The sequence below is a fragment of the Thermobia domestica genome, chromosome 1 (genome assembly GCF_964235325.1).
Source record: "Thermobia domestica chromosome 1, izTheDome1.hap1.1, whole genome shotgun sequence".
NCBI lineage: Eukaryota > Metazoa > Arthropoda > Insecta > Zygentoma > Lepismatidae > Thermobia > Thermobia domestica.
In genome coordinates this window covers 128,162,022-128,182,589 of record NC_137454.1, presented here as the reverse complement: position 1 = coordinate 128,182,589, position 20,568 = coordinate 128,162,022, and the positions used below count along the sequence as shown (strand labels likewise).

The 20,568-nt window shown below is 34.7% G+C and overlaps 1 protein-coding gene across 8 annotated transcripts in view; it reads right to left on the bottom strand.

Moving 5' to 3' along the window:
• The window catches only part of LOC145689111 (tudor domain-containing protein 1-like), a 187,921-nt gene that overhangs the window by 113,136 nt on the left and 54,217 nt on the right, over positions 1–20,568 (bottom strand). For all 8 annotated transcript variants that reach the window (XM_081763241.1, XM_081763253.1, XM_081763249.1 and 5 more), the window contains 2 exons: positions 5,735–5,922; positions 1,367–2,018 (listed from right to left, as the gene is read on the bottom strand). In XM_081763241.1, the coding sequence (XP_081619367.1) occupies positions 1,367–2,018; positions 5,735–5,922 (840 nt within the window). The remainder of the gene's footprint in view (positions 1–1,366; positions 2,019–5,734; positions 5,923–20,568) is intronic.

Here is a 20,568-nt window from a genome sequence, read left to right as displayed (position 1 = left end):
AATTATTGGGTTTCTTGTTTTCTGTACTGCTCGAAGTTTCCATTTCACTCCATAATTCCTTTCCTCGTCCCTGTTTTGAGGCCCATTATACCTCTTTTCACACAATACTATATATTCTTTTGGTTTCCACATAGTTTTTTTTTTGGGGGGGGGGGTTAAAAACATTTTCTTATAAATGCTATGTATTTTCTATTCGTTCGCCATTTAGAACACTTCTTCAACTGGTGTATATTTACCTTTTTCTATATATTAAAAAAAAAAAAAAAAAAAAATTGCATTCGTACTGATATAGACGGTCATTTATAGTTATCGGGATTATGTATGAAACATTGGTTTTACTTCTTCATGTTTCCTTGACTTCTTTTAACAGCACAAGTGATTAAAATTAAAACCTTGCTATAGTCGCCGCTGTAGGTTTTAAACTCTAAACCCACCCAATTAAAACTCTAAAATTACTGAAATTGAACCACTAAATTTGGACTGTGTGGTGGTTGTTAGAATTTCAGAGCTTCTTCCAAACAGATTCCGGATGTGGGTGTATGGATAACAGTGAGTATTTTACCTCATACCTAATTTATTTCGTTCATAATCGGAAATTTAGTATCATTTTTCTTTCCTGTTTCAGTTACCACAACAATGGCATAAATGGAGTGTCCCGAAGGTTTAGAACTTAAAAATCATGAAACCTTGAATAATTAGTTAAAATTAATCTTTTAGAGTGTACCGGTCAACGCATCCAACGAAAGCAACAATGAACAGAACTACATACAGTCACTACTCCAGAAAAATTTAGTCTTACATTTAAAACTTGTATAATTATTATTATTATTATTATTATTAAAAGTGTGTCGCGATGTTGTGGGCGTTGAGTAAAGTGTGTCGTCAGTTAAGAAAGGTTTGGAACCACTGCCCTCAGTTATAGTACATTCTGTCGGTAGTCGGTAGTTATCTAGTTTTTATTAGTATCTTTTAAATTCAGAATTACTACAAGTGCAATTTTATAGATGTTCAAGCTCGCTAAGCAGCCAGGGAATTTGTGTACTGCCAATGAAAGTACAGCATCTAGATGGCCGAATGTTGGGATCTAAGAGGAATATAGTCAAGGGAGTGTTATCAGGGTGAAAGTAGATGTACACAGGAGGAAGATAAAACTGGAGACTGGTGAACTGAAAAAGCATAGTAAATCAAAAACAAAAATTGTAAATATTAATTGAAAATGAAGTGTAGAAGAAGAGACAATTAACAAAAGAACAACTATTTTGAATCTACACGATGATGCATTATAATGAATGCATACAAACAGCAATAATTACAACAGAAAAGAGCACAGCTGAATTTCAAAACTACAGTAGGAAATAATAGTTACCTTCTCTTCTGATACCAGCTCATCTTTCTCAATACGATTCTGGTTTGAATTATTTTCTTTTTTGCTTTGTGTTTCACTATTTGCCTTTCTAGGTGATGGTTTTGACATTTTAGGAGAAGCCTCTTGAAGAGGGACGCTGCTAACCAACTTATTATCCGCAGCTGATTCATCATGTTTTGCTTCGTTTGTATCTGTTTTCACCTCTTCATCCCACGCCAGCTCCTCCTCTCCACTCTTCACGTTCGATTCTTGATTATATCTATCACGTCCACGTCCTCCTCTCGATTGATTTCGATTTTGACTTGATCTGCCATCAGTTGTATTAGCATTCTCTACATTTCTTTTATTACTGCGACCTGGGCGACCTTTTCCTTTATCATCTTTCCTCTTTTCCGTTTGTCTATTGTCTTTACTCTTTCCATCTTCAGTCCTATCATCTCGATCTCCCCCCTTTCTACGATCACCTTGCCGACTCTGTATACTCTTCCTGTCGTTCTGTGATCGTTCTTTCTGGTTCCAATTTTCTCTATCCTCTTCCTTAGCTCTTGCCACACTTCGTCTTTCCGGACGTGAGCCACTTCTTCCGCCTGGTCCTGGCAGGCTAAGCCGAGAATTATCCATATGATCAACTGTGCGTAGTTTATTTACATATCTGTGAATAACAGCAATAATTAGTGAACAGTAATCTAGCCATACGAAAAATTGGTTAAGATCTTATTTTAAAACATCAGAATAAAACTGTAAATCGTGATCACAAATTGAATGATTCGTACAAAATTGCATGCTAGAAACTGAAATTAACAACATGGACTACCTTCTTCTATAAATAAATTACACCACTCACCTCTCTATCCTAATAAAACTATTTTAACAATTTCGCTTTTCTCTCTAACTTCAAGGCTGCATTTACACCCTTATATATGCAATCTCGAGAAGTGTTATTAAGACAGGTACCAAAGAGAACGGAAACGACATAAAAATACAACTTTTATTTGGATACAGAGGTAAATGATACAATTTATTCGGTGTTATGTATTCTATAGCGTCCATTAGTAAATATTTGTGACTCCGCATTACATCTATAATCCTATCTGTAACTGCCTAACGTAGGACTGTAAACTCCTTTTCCAAATCGGAGTAGTTTTTGAGGCTAAATTAAACATTTCTGAACAATACAGTTTTCTACTCTGACTTGGTACTGCGCTGAGGATAAATTGCAATAAAAACATTCTTACATGCTATATAATTTAGAAAAATCTTCCGTTTTGACGAAACATCGACTGCTAAAACAACGGCCGAGTAAAACAGCGATTAGCAAAATAGGCTATCAATACGAAAAGTCTAAATTAGGGGGTAATTTAATTTCGCAGCAAAGTTCCCTCGAATAGTTGCAATATTCCGTTTCACGACTTGTGGTCCAAATAATAGTTACAAATGACCTACCATTATTGAATACTGCTTTGAAATAGTTGCTTATTGCACCTAAACGGTGTAAGAACTAAAATTTAGGTCTAGTGCTTATACTTTTTAGATCTTACGCATGTTACCCGGCAAAATCTGAAATCACGTTAATTTTTTTTTACTTAAGGTACAGACTGTCACAAAACTTTCTTTCTGAAACATGCGACTTCTTGTCAAAAATCTGTTTTGCTAAGCTTTACCCCTCTTCATACCTTTTCCCTTTAGAAGTCTATTGTTCTTTGATGGTGTTACTGTCAGAAATGCACATTCTTCACACTCGGAGAATATTTTTATAGAACGTATTTGAACCCTTTCTCACTTATATACGCATTTCAATGAAAGTGTAATGATAAAAATTCGTAAATGTTGCCCTTTCCACCATCGTGCTGATGGGGCTAAACTTGAGAGACGGAATCGGCAGTGTCACTATCTATTTCAGCTGCCTCAAACTATGGATTAAACACTAATATCGGTCACTTGATTATTTTTACATGTAACTTCTTCCCACCCAACCTCTCACCCCTTATGCCGACAACGTAATAAAAGCCTAGGCATGGTCCACTTATGTATAAGAAATGTAATTAAATTCAGTATAGCGGTCTAGGAGGGGTTGGCCGCTAAAGATAGTTACATACATTTTTATTTATTTCGAAAAGGCCGCTCTTCTCCTCCCCCCCCTCCCGCTGGAACATGGATGCCCTTATTTCTAATACTGAGTTTCGACGGGCTTGGGCTTGTGACATACTGTAGCTTTGGTATGAATGCTTCAATCACTACTCCTCTAACGATAAGCATTCCCAGAAAACTAACATAAAAACCTAAAAGGCTAGCCAAAATTCACTTATGTACTAAAAATCATCAAAATGGTCTAGCGGTGTAGAATGAATTCACATCAGTTTTATATTTCATTTATATATATATATATATATATATATATATATGCTACGAGGTAGCCTGGAAACAACTATATGAGGTAATATATACAGAACTACAGTATTGGCCAATAATCAATGAAAATCAATCAATTGAAGTACTTGCTGTGGAAATTAGTTGCAATTAATTTCCACAGCAATAACCTTCAACAGATTGATTGATTAATTGCAATTGATTCTGATTAATGGCCAGATGCAATTAATAACTGACCATTATTTATTTCAACTGTTAAGTGCAACCAGCAATTAAATTTACAGATTAATTTTTAATTCAACTGAAATTTGCCCAACACTGGTTCACATTCACAGTGACAAACTTGGTATATATTGGTAGATTTAATAAACTTGTTCAACAAAAGACATAATACAATGATTGGATATTTACTTTTGTACTGCTTATTTTAGTTTATTTCTTCACAGCATATTTTAGCAATTGCTAGTGCTTACCTGCATTCATATTTTGACGTATTTTAGTGAATATCAATCCGTATTCTAACAATTACTAATTTGACTACTGAAAATTCACCATCCTTTATGGATGTTCTTATATATAGCGTATGAATCTGCTTATCCATAGCTTTGAAACAGGTGTATATCAATATTCACTTGCTTTTTTTTTTTTTTTTTTTTTTTTTTTTTTTGTATTAATATATTTTCAACTAACCGCCTTTATCCACAACATTTGCCAGTAATTTTTAAATCTAAAAGTTTCCTTGATTGCTGAGTTATTCTAAAAGTAATTATGTTCCAGGTAAAAAATATTTTAATATACGCCAGGAAGACGGGACGTAGAAGAAGGAATAAACTATCGCGCTTCTATACACAGGGTGTCTACTCAAATTCCAAAATGAAATTTCGTGATTTTTTCGTGACCTTTTCTTTCCAAACCATAAAATTAGAAACATTCTGAAGAGCAAATTGGGCCAAATTTTCATGCATGCGATAGAAACGTTCTTTGCTTGCGATTTGTTAAGGTCTAAAGACAAAAATAGACATTTTTGGTGGTGAATTTTCACGTTTTATACCTGTAGAACAAAATTTTCCAGTCTATACCATATTTCTAAATAAATAAATAAAAAATAGTGACCTAAAAGCTAAATTTCGTGACTTTTTCTTGACTTTCATGACTCGTGACCGATAGACACCCTGATACAGTTTTTGCTCTAAGGAAATCCAACAAATGAAACCGGAAGTCAAATCTACGACTTCTAGTTTCAACACAGATAAAAAATCTACCCTTGGGATACTGAATATATATGGAAGAAAAAATTTTTTTCTTATAATTTTTACTCTGCAAGGAACCAATATTGAAAACCGGAAGTAGAAAATTCATCATCACTAAACACAAGGATTCACCATGAAATTAGATCTATTCTTCGGACAATGAATCCATACCAAAATATAGTTTCTCGCTATAACTGTTTCTGCTCTATGTGAATCAATATTAAGACATAAATTTGCATATTTATTCAACTCCCAGTTTAACAGAGGAATAAGAACTGGGATAGAATCTATTTTTAGATCGGTGAATTCCTATTAGAAAATGATTTCTTGTTATACCAATTTTTGCTCTAATATTGAAAAAGGACTAAGATGGAACCCAAAAATTATACATTAATATATATTGCTATCTTTCAATGCTTCTGCTCCGATACTTATCAACAGACGGACACAGTCATTTTATAGGACTCCAAATACTTACCCATAAGTTAGCTTGAAAATATAAAGTAACGGAGAAGTGGTTGAAAGGTATTGAGGTATAGGTTATCTTGAAACAAAAGGTCACGTGATATTTATATTGGACGAGACATATTTTAAGAAAAAAAAAAACTGCTCTCTCAATGTACTTTGCTAGTTTTTAACCTTGTATAAAATAATGTTTGACGTATGACAGTAATCTTCACTCTTAAGTATAAGGGAATTTAGTGAAAACGCGAGTTTGATACTCCTGTATCCTTCTTTCCTAAACACTTACCCATCACATACTTGCTGATGTTTTGGCCAATCCTGAATTTGGCATGCTTGCGAACAATAAAATTCATTACAGCCACGGCAGTATGAAGAGGTTCTTGCACCACAATAAGCACAAAATCCTATGCAAGGATGAGCCAAGCTATCACCAAATTCGTAGATATTATTTTGCGAATCGTACACACCGCCATTCTATAAATGAATAAAAGCAATGAATTATCAAGCACTACTTGATATAATCACATAATGAGCAAACTAAAATACACGAAAACAATTCTACAAATACATAGAATACACATTTTATATTCTGACACCATATAATGTAAACTAACTTGTTGGGAGTCTGGTGGTGCAGTTCGTTTTTAGGTGATACCAAGGAAGATGTTGGGGGGTAAAAGTGCTAAAGGTTAGTATACAGATAGCGTAAACAAAAGAAGAACGTAATTAGGTTTAGAAAATAAAAAGGGTAACTAGGTGATTGTTTATATGTGTATTTAGTTGATGACTGAAATGAGACAGATGTGGCTGAAGTTGTTTGTATGTTCAGGAGGTATTATAGCCTAGTGTGGCTATTGATATATTTTAAGTGTATTGTATAGACAGGTGTGGCTTACATTACTGAAATGGTTCTCAGAATACAGGAAGGTTCCTGTTTAGTGGATGTAGTGGTATAAGTGAAGTAAAGATAGATCGGGAAAGAAAGTGATATAGTCATTCATTTGTAAAGCCTAATTAAAGTAAATACGTTTGCACTAACTAATTTTGGACGACCTAACATAACTTTTAAACTATCAATGAGACTGACAAGAAAGGGTCATGAATTTGTTACACGAACTTCCGAATCAAACGAACTCCATTCGAAAAGCACAAAATGCATGTTTACAAAAAAAGCAACGGCATAACTCTCGCACAATCACCCGTGTTACGTAAAATATTTATTTTAGGAATTTACATTCTAGCTTATAGTGTTATTATTGCAGACAAGATTCCGAGTTCCTTGCTTATAAAATAGGCTGTCGAGAGGGGTAAATCACATTGTCCTATGATGTACAGTAGGGGATCACTATTATTTTACTCAGCTTTTCTACAACTTTGTGTACACTACTGAAACATTAATATTCAATTATGTTCTAGCAAGTACTTTTTCCTTCATAGTTTTTCCTGTTCTTCGTAGGCATCGAATCATACAAGTGGTGTCCATTTTTTGTGCTCCGACCTTAAATATATCGATACTCAGTCAAAATAGTATGAACACTTGGGAAAAACTATTCCAGTTATCTTAGGATTCAGGTGCAACAAAATTATACAGTAGTGATCGTAATGTGAAAACAACGAATCGAAACAATATGTTACGCTGTGCGTAATATATGATGTAAATTATAGTTTAATTGGAAACATACACTACAAAATACCTGTACTTCATTAAAACAAGGGAGCAACATAATGGCAGGTTAAGAGATATAGAAAAGAGAAAGCGGACATGGCTGAAGATGAAAACTGACAAAATGAATTTACTCCAATACAATTTTATATAACATCGTTGCTTTTTATTTCACCAAGCGTCTGCACAGGGCAGAAGTCTGTGTGCTCCCACGGAAAAACCAACTCCTCAGAATCCGTTCTGTTCGTTTATTGTTTTAAAGCACCAGAATACACGAGGACAGAGCAGACAGCTCTTATAATTTATATGTTCTTGGGAATGGAGGTTAGTTTTAAAATATTAACAACATTCTTGCAGATTTATTACCATATTTTGGAGTAAAAATAAGACCAGCAGTCTATTAAATTTCTGTATTTAACAATGTACCAACACCTGGAGAACATCTAACTGCATAACAAACCCAAGAACAGCTAATGAATGGCAATACTGTTATTGATGAAATACATACTCTCAAAATTGACGACAATGAAAGAGATGGAAGTGAAGTCTGACGATGTTCAACACGGTGCAGGGTGGTAATGTAGTAGTTTCTCCTGGGTTCACTGACTGTGAAGAAAGTAGCAGTTCCTCATTCGGTCCATCTCCGAAGACCGCTAAGGTTGTCTCCCTTGATTATTTCGCGGGTGAATACAAGTTATGGACAAGACATCCACGCGGGAAAAGAAATAGCGATCCCCGATTCTGTGTGTTCCTGGGAAGTCCACTGACAATCAACTAGTTCGACTAAACATAACAGTTAAGACAAAACGACTGATCAAGACTCGAAATCTGTAAAGATGCGAGACAGCACTGAAAACGTCTTAACAGCGAACATGCAGAGAAATGCAAAAACATGAATAATTATGTATTGTAATTTATAGACACTAGTTGTTGTCACTTGATAATTCATGACCTTATGATTCATAATTGGGCAACAGCCATAAATAACAATATTAATCCATCCAATACTACCAAATTTCAGACAATCCAAGCTCTGTTTAGTGTTGTATCTTCAAAATAACATACTAAGTATCGTAGGAAGTGTGCGCATATATATATACAGGGCCGGATTTATATATATACAGTGCGGTAAAATGGGCGACCTGGCAGACTTCCAAAGAGGCATGATCGTTGGTGCCCGTCTGGTTAGAGCTTCAGTGGCAACAGTGGCGAGCATTTTGGGGGTATCGAAATTGCACTATGTCCAATGTCACGAGGGCATACACAATTCATGGGAAAACTACGTCTGCAAAACACAACAGTGGTCGAAAGGCAATCCTGTTAGATAGGGACCAGAGAGCATTAAAACGGATTGTAGCAGCTAAAAAGAAAACTACTGCAATAGAAATTACGTCTGAACGCAATTCCGGCCTACAGAACCCGGTTTCATCGAAAACAGTGCGACGGGAATTTCGTAAAATGAAAATTCACGGCAGGGCCGCTATCGCCAAACCCCTGGTCACAGCAGCAAATGCGAAGAGGCGTATCCAGTGGTGCAAGGACCACAAGGCGTGGACTCATGAGCAGTGGAAGCACGTAATGTGGTCCGATGAATCAACTTTCACCTTGTTTCCAACAACCAGTCGTGTTTACGTATGGAGAACACCGTCGCAGGCCTATGATACAGACTATCTGTTCCAAACGGTAAAGCACGGGGATGGTTATGTAATGTGGGCAGTGATGTGGTTTTCCGCAGATCCCATCATAGATGCGACACTGGGTCCAAAATATGGTTATCTTGCTCTTTATTGAAGGAATTAAAAAGGTCATTTTGGATTAATATGCATTTTAAAAGATATTTTCTCTCTTGGCTTGACACAAGCTAGCAACAGAGAAAGGAAATACGCAAAACTTCTGAAGGTGACTGATGTGGCTTTTACTGCGCAATTTTCGTAGGAAGTTTACTTGTTGAAGATTATGCTACTCACCATACAGGATACACAATGACGTTTTTGACAACGTGACCCTGCATTAATGTGCGGAAATTGGTCAAATAGTTAAGGATTTATGGATAAATCCAGAAATCATGCCATTGAATTCTTCCGGCTGTGACTGTTCACGCTGTCCACGTGTGTACATGTGTGTCATGCCATATATCCTGGGTGCGGCGCTTGCTAAGAGCCAATCAATGCAAAAGAGCAATAGGTTTCCATATTTAGGAATCTGATGCAAACGGATGAACTGACTGATACGAGGCTTGGGTGTGTCCCTCGAAAATAATAAAAAGGGAGCTCAAGGTCTCAAATTATTATTCGGAGATTCGAGACGTCGATTGTGAGTTGCCAGAAGCGCAGTCAAAGATTCTAAGAGTTACAAGACTACTACTGCAAGGTATGTATGAGCACTTCTTGCATAAGTGATTTCAAGATTAGAGATGTCATGCAGTACTTTAAAATGTTCTGTCCACCCACAGTAAAACTTTCAAGATTAAGACTGTTGTCGCATATTTGCATTTTATCCATCATCTCCAATAACATAATTACCTAAATAATTGTGTTAAATTAATCTATATTAAGGTATCAAACAATAAATTTTGCTCTCAAATAATATAAATAACTCTTGTTAAACCACTCAAATGATATGTTGTTGTATATTACCATTTAGCATGTAATAAAACTTAAATATTTTAGAAACTATGTTATTCCCCTAGATTAGTCCACTTTTCCCATGAAAATCATGGTGTACTCTAATTATAATTCTTTTGTGACAACCGCTAAAATATAGCGTGAGCAGTTCTCTATTGAATGTGGAATTTAACGAGCTAAGCAAACAGAAAGAGACCTGCACCTTCGTCACATAGCCCTACATGGAATGATAAATGCTAAGGCGTATGAGGTCATTTTGGGGGACCAGATTCTACCCATGGCCCAAATATTGTTCCCTGATGGTGATGCATCTACCAAGATGATTTGGCACCCTGTCACGCTGCAAAAACGGTGAAATCATGGTTTGAGGACCATGACCAGGAGCTATCACACCTCCCCTGGGTCCCACAATCACCAGATCTGCACATCATTGAGTCATTGTGATCTGAGTTAGAAAGGCGTGTGCGGCCTCGTTACCCTCCACCAGCATCCCTTAAGGAACTAGAGCATGTTTTGGAGGAACAATGGTACAAAATTCCACACACCACGATTCAGGAGCTATATACGTCCATTCTACGTCGGATCCAAGCTGTTTCAGACGCGAAAGCAGGCCCCACACCATACTAGGTATGATTTTCACACTTTTGCAAACGTTTTCGATTATAGATAGATAGATAGATATAGATATACAAAAAAGTCGTAATTTTGAATGAAGTAAAAACATATAGGAACATGATTTCAATTCTGTGTAAGTCTGTAATGAGATCAGTCTAGGGATGTAAAATACTTGGGTATTTATTTCAGCAGGGAAATGCCCGGGTATTTACCCAAAATAGGTATTTTATGTTTCAATTACCAATACGTGGCTTTTATCGTTGTCAATGAAAAATTATAATGGTAATTTGTATCACCTGTAACAGGATAACCACCTAATTAATCATTTTTCTAGTAATTAAAGAATGAATTTTATATTTACTAAGTAACACAGTACAGATTTCCTAGCTACTCACCATTATTTTTCTTTCTACTTACACTAAATTTCCTTCTATTACCCTTGGCGGAAAATTATTGTCCATTCTATCCCATGAATTCTTACCTTAGTGTGGCCCAGAGGCGTCCAATCCGCTGCACGGTAGAATTCGATAGTGGGTCAAGCCAACACGAAAATATAAAATTTATAACAGAACATGACGATGATTAAAGAAAATCATACACTAATATTAAATATTCTGTCTTTCACAACTCCGGGTATTAATGACACGGAATTTAAGTTTTTCTTTAGGTTCGCGTCTGACGAAACTGCTTTCTCCATTTTTCTCGATCAGGCGCATCTTTTATCTTCCAATACCTTCTCCAGCTTTTCAAATCACCGATGAACACACTAACTTAACTATTTAAGTTACAGCAAGATCTCTATAACTAAAATGAACCAATTTTTCTTTTGGTTTACCAAATTTATTAATCGCGAAAAATGAATTACTAATGATTACTTTCCTACTTCAAGGATCTACAGTTTACATTACCTTAAAAAAAATTAATAGTACTAACAAACAACTTTAATAATTAAAAAACAACTGATATTCCAAATACAGCTGGTTACCTTCTTCACGCAAAATGTTATTTTTGTTATTTTATCTATAGGCAATGGGATGTCCTGGATTGACAATTATGAATAAAATTGGACCAATAAGTTTCCTATATTTTACTCCTGGTTTACTGAATTAACAAATTAAATCTGTTTAAGAAATTACACGTAACAACTAAGTTGTTAATAAAGTTATATCAAAGTAAAGAAACAAGACTTTAGTAAGTAGCCTAATTACCTAGAAAATACTTAAAAACTAAACAAATTACACATTTATCTAATTTGTTATTCTGTAGAAGTAATTCTATGATTACAAAAGTTGTAGAATAATCAAAGTAACTAAATTTAATAAATTGGTTGCTCAAATTACTTACTAAATATGTTGTTGAAAGAAAATTATCCATGAAATAAGGAATAACAGTTCGTAAAATACTTAAGTAACTAATTCCTGATTTTTAGAAGTGTTCACTATTTGGAGTTTAACACCAACAATAATACTTTGTGAAAGTATTGGAATAGCATATTTAAAATATTAATGCGATAAACAACGTTAAGCTGCATAGTAACTCAGTGAAGGAAATATTTATACCTTAAATTATTCAGTATAGAACAGCAATTAACCTCTAAATGTTTGGAGCACTATAAATAAAACTACCACAAATTTTACCGTCCTACTCAGAATCAACTGTAAGATCAGAGTCGGAATCATCACACAAATTCTTCAGTGTCAACATCATTATCACTCGTTTCTTCATTTTCTTCTATGTCACTCATTTCTTATGTATCCTCTTCCAGTGTGTCTAGTGTTTTCTGTTCCATGCCAACAGCTAGTGACTTCTTCCTTCATGACCCTGGTCCTGCGTGTTGCATCCGTGAAACTTCAGACAATTTCTTATTGAAAAGCTTCCAGTTATGTGAAAGGTATGTTAAATTCCCTGCTCTCTCCTATGATAAACGATTTATTGTTTTACTATGATCCAGCTAAATGTAGAGAGACTTTTTCCTGTAGCAGCAGATGTAACCGGAACACTAAGGATTCGAATGGCGACATCAGCTAATTCAGTAATGCCTCGAAACCCTCTCCACCAAAGTAGTGAGCTCAATTGTTCCACTCCGTCCCACTAAAACTTCCTTGTCCCTGTAGTCAGTCAAATGTGCTCTCAGTAAAATAGAATTCAATCCTATTTGTTTTCCAACTTCACAAACGAAGTTGACTTCAACATGCAATTCTTCAGCGGTCAACTTGCAGCCCTGGAAAGTGGGATTGAGGAGATCTGCAGTCAGATGCCTTGGACCCAAGCCGAATTCACTTTATTTTTTTCCATTATTGATTGCTCTTTTGTTTTCGAAAGGATTGATGATGATATATGTTCGGTCAGAGTTTGATGAAGGCTCTGAAATTTTGAGTGCATAGTGTCTATCTCAGGCTAACTTTACTCAAAGCAATTAATCAAATGCACTATAGGTTTCAAAATGGCTACAAGTTTTTCAATACAAACCCAGAATACATAATCAAGAAGTCTTTTCTTAATTTCTGAAGGTAATTACGATTCCTCACTCACAGCGAGCGTCTGAAGTCCAGTTTTATATGACAAGCGAACCTTGGAGGCAGTGTAAATGGCTTGCCCATCTTGTTTATCCAAGCAACTTTAACGAAATTGTAACCCTTTTCTCCCTTGAGATTTGCGTAAATAGTGCTTGCAAGTGATGGCTAAGTTGAATTATTTTAACTACATCAATTACACTTCCCAGTAATATCTTTACCGATAGACATCCAATGATGTCACAACAAAGCAAATGGAGATTAGCAAGACAACCCAAAGATACTATACTAGGATGCTTCTGTTTTACTAATTTAAAAACTGCTCTGCTATTATGTTGGACGCGTTGTCTCCTATGATTAGGGCCTACTAAAAAATTTTCAGGGTTATATTTTCACAGAACTTTCGTAATCTCTTCAGACAAGTAATGCGCATCGTGTTTATTTTCTTTCGACAACACGAAATAAACAAAAACAGGTTCTGGCTTTGAAATGACGAAATAAATTATAGATTCATTTCTCAAGTTACTCCAACCGTCACACTGTAAATGTAGGTTTATTGATTCCTCTAACTTCATTTTAATTTCCCCTTGCATTTCACTGTATTGAACATCCAAGTAACTCGTAGCCAGGTGATACCTTGATAGGAGAGCATACGAAGGGCGAATTTTCTTTAAAAATTCAATCCACAAAGGGTAACCAACAAATGACAGGGGACACCCACTAACGAAGATCGCTTTGCCAAGGATTTCGTTCAACACTTCCTGTAAGACTTCGTTATCATTGTATACGTCGGTATTTGTTTCAAGAAACATTAAAATCAAGATTCTATAAAAAGTCCTAAATAGTAACGTTGAACCTAAAAAGCCATTTAAAAAATTAAGAAAAGTCTATTGATGGAAATTGATGTAATGATTTTTCCTTCAGCATTTTTTTTCATATATTAAATGCGACTACGCCAAATATATCGAACTCGCTTTCTTTTTTCATGATAAAACTACTCTAAAATGTCCTTTTAAATTCGAAACTAGTAGACATAAGGCACAATCTTTTCATGATTAATTTCAACTCCATAATGCTCGACTCGGAAAGATTTGATAATCTTGGTCATTTTTATTCAACTAGTTGAAGCCTCTGATATGTAATGCTTTAGATACATGATCCAGCTTTCGTTTATCTTTTGTGTGTCGGGTGTGAGCTGTTTTATGAGAATTTTAAAATTTAAAAATTTCACATTTCGGGAAAAATTGTTGGATTGATGGAGTCTCAAAACATCTGTTCTCAAATTAAAATACACAATAACTTGACAGGGTTCTCGAAAATCGGTGGCGTGTCGAGATTTTACATTTAAAACTGGGGCTGCCTCCCAAAGATTCAACAAAGAGGGTTTATGTATGATTTCTATGTTTGGACAATCTCAGGCTTGAAGTAATACTACGATGTCTTAATTTTATTAAGTCTTGGTGAAACTAATTCAAGTTTAAAAACCGTTCACACTTTGGTGAAGAAAGAGCATAGGTGGATTAGTAAAATAGCCCCAGATCAATCCTGAGACAAGTGGGTGGTAATGTAGTACCCCGACGAGACATTAATCCCCCAAGTTTCAATTCCGACTATGATTCTCAACACTGATTTGTTCGAAAGCAATGACGTAAGATCGGAAAAGTTGTGTGAATTATTTCTCAAGATTGGCTCTATCGATGTTGTTCAAACTTATATATATATATATATATATATATATATATATATATATATATATATATATATATATATATATATATATATATATATATATATAATGAAATAACTACATAAAAGTCCCATATGAAGATTATTTTTGTAACAGAAAATAAGAAGAAATGCTTTGATTTTATTGTGTTTAACACTCGTAAATCATAATTTCAATATTGGAATTTTGTATAATAAACATCTTAGAGCAGATATTTGTATTGTAAAACTAGCATTATTATGTATAAAAATGTATTGGAAATAATGACGATTCGATAGAACAAGTACATACATATATAAAAAAAGAAATTTTTTTTTTTTATTATTATTATTTTGTAAATTAAAATGAAAAATTGCTTTTTGAAGGAATTACTTGTTGCTTTTAGAACGCAGCGCTAATAGTTTAGCTTTTTACGTTTATTTTATTATTTTATTGGAAGAACAACTACACAAATCAACTTCTTTATTAGTTATATTTCACTTTCTCTTCTGAATGAATGTATGAATAAATAAATGTTTATTTCCAGAAAATGGTCAGTATTTGTTTTTATGAGTTACTTCAACTCGAATTTTGGATAGTCAAAAATTTACAGTAGGCACATTATATTATCTGTACTTATTTATAAATGTTGCAGTATGTAAATCTAGAAAGGTAGTAAAGCTATGAGAAAAATTCGTCTTACGCGTATTGAACTTACGAAATATAATTTTGTGAGATCAAAGATGGATTCTGAGGGAAGAACATATTGAAGTTTTTGAAACAGTTTTGAAGAAATGAAGAATAAATGTAGACTCACTTCATGAAACTTTTAAGACGATATTACCAATAAACTTTACGGCTAACCAATGATGTACGAATAAGTATGTTTTTATGAATCGGAAAATATTCATCACTTTTAATAAATTTAAATTTTAAATAATAGAATGGGGTATTTGTACTCTACGAACTCTGTGTTCTCGGCACTTTACATATTTTATATATATATATATATATATATATATATATATATATATATATATATATATATATAGTATATACAGAGCGCGCGCGAGGGAGAAACACTATGTAAAATTTTACTTCCCAACTTGAAATATTAGAAAATTTTCCGGTTCCCGAAAGCTAATTGGAAAATTATAATTTGTTGCTGACTAACTTTCCTCTACAGAAATTCAATTTTGTAGCTCTGTGTGCAGTTAAATATAGTGGAAAATTTTCCACCTAACATCACTATATATAATATCCAAAATTGTCCGGCTTATGAAAAGTTTTTTCCACTTGTTTCTACATCGTAATGAAAATTTTCCGATCTATGAATATTCCTTTCACTTGTTTCTACAGAGCAATAAAACTTTCGGATTCACAAAAAGTTTTACTTTTTGCTTCAAAATGATGAAAATTTTCCGACTCAAATAGTTCAATTTTTCCATAGAAAACAGAAAATGCTTCGATTCATGAAAAATTGTTTCGCTTATTCCTACATAGTACTGAAAATTGTCTGAAACATGAAAATTTTCAGTTTCTTTAAACGATCTTTCACTTTTTAACATTTCTATACATGAATTCAATCAATTTTGTGATTACTGAGGAATTGTTACTTGATTACTGATATTTTCTTAGGACGGAAAATTTTCCACCTCACATCACTAGATATGAGTTTTTCAAATGTACGTATTTATTAGAAAGACCTGCTTCGTCTGCTTCGAACATGGTCTTGCCGAGACGTGTCAAAAAGATGATTGTTCACATCTGCTATTCATAATGGGCTCACTGTAAAACAATGATTCTGCCTTGACCATTGTTTAGTTCAGAAGTTAAACGTTCTGTGACTAGCTTGGGAGGTTTCTCGCACTTTTTGAGGTAAATGTAGAAAATAAAATCACATTAATACTGTTTCCGGGTGGATTTCTTTTAAGTTGCAGTTTTTTTTAAATTCAGTAATTTTCTACTTCTTCAATGGAGCTGCATACCTTTTTCAATCGCATGTGATAAGCTTATATATTTAGGAAAACCCTCGATCAAAGAATTTTTTTTTTTCTCCTCTTGTAATACAAGTTTCTAATTAAACTGAAACTTGCAACATTTATTACCTACAGTGTAACAAATTGTTTAAGCTGGTTTTCACATGATCAACTGGATAGATTTGTCCTAGCCGGACAAGTTTCTTTCCCAGGTCAAGAAGTGACCAAATTATTTTGGCTAATGGGTGTATTTACAGTAGTGTGATATTTAGGTCAGTGTGACTTCTGCCTCTCTACAGCCTATTTTATTATCGAGCAACTCCTGTATGATTCATGTCTACAAAATTTACGCTACAAGCTAGGCATAATTCCTGATCAATAACTGTTTTACACAGGTGGATCGTCCAAAGGAGATTATTCTGTTGTCCACAGCACTTAATTTTTTGAGACAACATATTTAGGTTTCTCGAATTTACTATGTTTCATTCAGAAGTCCGTGTGATATTAATGATCCTTTCTCGTAAATTTGAATATAATGAAACCAACCGGGAATAAGTGATGTGGAATGATTCAGTGTGTTCATTCTTAGACGAATAACTAGTTAACTTGAAACAATGGTAAAAACTGAGTCAATATGTTTCACGAATGAATGTGCATTTTCAGGATTCAAGATGTGAAATAATTGTGTTCGTGCTTAGAATAATAACTGGCTGGCTTGCAAGTAAAAGAATTGAATTTCAATATTTCACATTAATGCAAAACCATACGCAGATAACTAATTACTTAGCAGGTGGTATCTTTCGGTGTATTTTGTTTTTCAAAATCTTGAAGTTTGAGCTGTCAGTTTCACAAGTGATAGTATTATGTTTCATATACGCTATTCAGGACAAGAGTGGCGTGGGACAGTTTCGTGTTCCAGTGTGCAGATTAATAATATTGACATTTATTTACTTCAAGTTCAGATACTGGTAATAGAAAGACAACTCGAACTATGAAGCAAGAAAACTTAAAGAAAAAAGATCTCATACCCTAAGTTTCTACAAGCACGGAGAAATGGCAAAAATTTAGTTCTTCGGGCAACCAAATTTAAAAAGACAAAAATACACTGACGATCGTGACAACTTATTGCTGAAACTGTTGGCAAGGCAATTGTTTTTAATCGGACCCTACAGGTGGATATCAAGACTACTATTAATTAGACATCCTAATGTACGAAGATGGATTGGAAACTTCGTGGCCTCATATCTACAAAATTAGAAAATATTTGAGTAATTTATGTTTTATTTTCCCACGTAATCATCCTCGATTGAGATACATTTAAGCCACCTCTCCGGTAGTTTCTATATCACTTTTAAAATGATTCCTCGAGCCCTTCAAATATCCCAGTACAGCACTTTTCACCTCTGCATCCGAAGAAAATCGCTACCCCCCGTTTTTTTCAGGTTTCTGAACAAGTGGAAGTTCGAGGGCCTGATCAGGCGAATAGGGCGGGTGCTGAAACAGTTCGAACCTACAGGAATGTATTTCTACCACGGATACAAAAGACGTCTGAACACATGCATTGCCTTGGTGAAATATCTTTCTTCGCAGCATTCCTGGCCTTTTAATTTTGATATCCTCACGCAAACGTCGCAGAAGGTCAGTAGTATACAGAATTGACAATCTTTACCTTTTCCAAGAAATCAATCAGAATAATGCCCCTAGCATCCCAAACAATTGATGCAATAAACTTGTTTGGGACAAGAGATCCAGGTGTTTTGATTCCGGTGAAAGACAGTGTACCCATGTCTCGTTCATAATCACAAATATGCCAATAAACTCCTCCGGATCACTTTCAAACAGTTCCAAACACTCACAGGAAAGGGTGAGTCGATTGTGTTTGTGTTAAACTGAAAGCTACTTGAGTAGCTATCTCGCGGACACCTTAGAAAACCCTAATTCGTTTACGATAATGTTTTGTGCTCACTCATAGGAAATACCCATAGTCTCAGTTATCTCTCGGATTTTGATTCTGCGGTCATTTAAAATCAGATCTTTATTGACATTTTTTGTAGTAGTCGACGTTGAAGGTTTGCAGGGGTCATCTTCAATGCTGTTTTCTGTCACGCTTAAATTCAGCTACCCACTTTTTCACCATGGAATACGAGGGGCGCGGAGTCTCTTAATGTCTCTACCATGTTCATAGAAATTTCCTGTGGTGTTTGTTAAGCCTTTTTTATGCAGGCACGTAATCACAGCTCGATGCTCGATTTTCTACGTCACAAATTTCCGTCACTTCCGCCGACTTAGCGTCTTATAAATTCCTCACCTGAACCAAGAAATGAAATCTTACACAGTGACTACCAACGGATATAGCTACGTAGCTAATGTATAAAAACAAAATCATTTGTTTCCTTCCTAGTCGACTACGAATTTTCCAATCCATACTCGTATAATTAAGTAAATTCAAGAGCCTGAGCATAATTTTGTTTTCGAAATGACTATCTTCAGTCCTGCAAAATCGTAAAAGAAGCAACTCATAAATAACCTTTGTTTTTTTAATGTACTTGTAGCACTAAGAGAAAAAAAATCCTTAATTTCCAAATAAAGTACTACCTTGAGTAATTTGTTTTCTAAATTAAGGAAAATTATACTGTATTACAAACCGAATTTTTAAGTCGGCCAATTTATTACGAAGTTAGTGACGCTTTAATTTTTCGGAATACTCGGGTAGTACAAAGAAAATAGGCAGTAACCATGATAGATTCACAAGTTAACTGAGATACTGAGCTTATGACAATTAGAGTACCGGTACATATAAAGTTTTTTCTTTCTCACGTCGCGTGCGGGAACGTAAATGAGAATCGGCTACGTCATTATTGTGAAAATTGATTCCGCAGCGATAAAAATCTTCAACGAAGCAAAACAGGATCCCCCAGAGCCAATTTCGAACCGATTTCGGAAAGCCATCTTTTAGTAGGATAGCCATCTCTAAGACTGGCAACTGAAAAATCTACTATTTATACGAAGATAGAAGTCCTGCCTCTGAACTATGTCGATTTGGTCGTCTATATTAGAACCAAAATAAGAAACTAATTGAAATTAGGAGGAGCGTGTCGCGCCAAGAATTTCGCTGAGGCGTCCACTGTTATTTTCACTTCCATTAAACATTCTGAACATGTTACAAGGCACCAACAAACAATATAATGTTCTTGTCTCTTTCTACAGATACTTTCCAGTTGTAACTACCGCTACGACTTTTATGATTGACCCCTCTTTTAGTGACCTTAATATAACCCCGTGATGTAAATTCCCTTCTCAACACAAATTTCCATGTGGTTCTGAATTGTCAATTCGTTTCTCATTTCGATCCGAGTATAAGACAACAATTGTCAGACTCACTTGTGCATACAGAACACGGGTTTCAAATTTCTTGTGCCAATTAGTCAAGACATCGCACTTGATACTACACTTTCGAACAGTATTTGAAAATAACGTTGCGAAATAGTAACAACAGTAGATTTTAAAGTCAAACAATATATTAGTTTTTCACTGCTGAAACCATTTTCATCAAGGTGTCACTTGAATCTGATAGCTTGCATCACTGTAGAAATTTGAAAACTAAATTTAATGATTGAAACGAATTCAATCCGAACTCTCAACTACGCTTCGTTTTACACGCTCGACCTGCATATTTCAATTGTACTAACTTGTAACATGTATCTTCTGAATCGATAATATTTACTTCTACAGCGCAGCCCACTTATAACGAATTTCAAGGTACCAATAAAATTTAGTTCTCTGTCAGAACTTCGTTATAAAACAGACTGATGTATTTTTCCGAATTATGAAAAAAAAAAAAAAAAAAAAAAAATAACAAGCAGTTAAGTTTAAAAAAGAATATGCAGCAGTATAGCAATACATCTGAAGATAATCTTATTAATTGGGTTGTTATCTAGCCTATCGTATATATTGCAGTTCTTCCTACCAGTTCAGGCACGCTTGAAGTAGTCTTTCTTTCTGAACCGTGTTTGCTGCTACT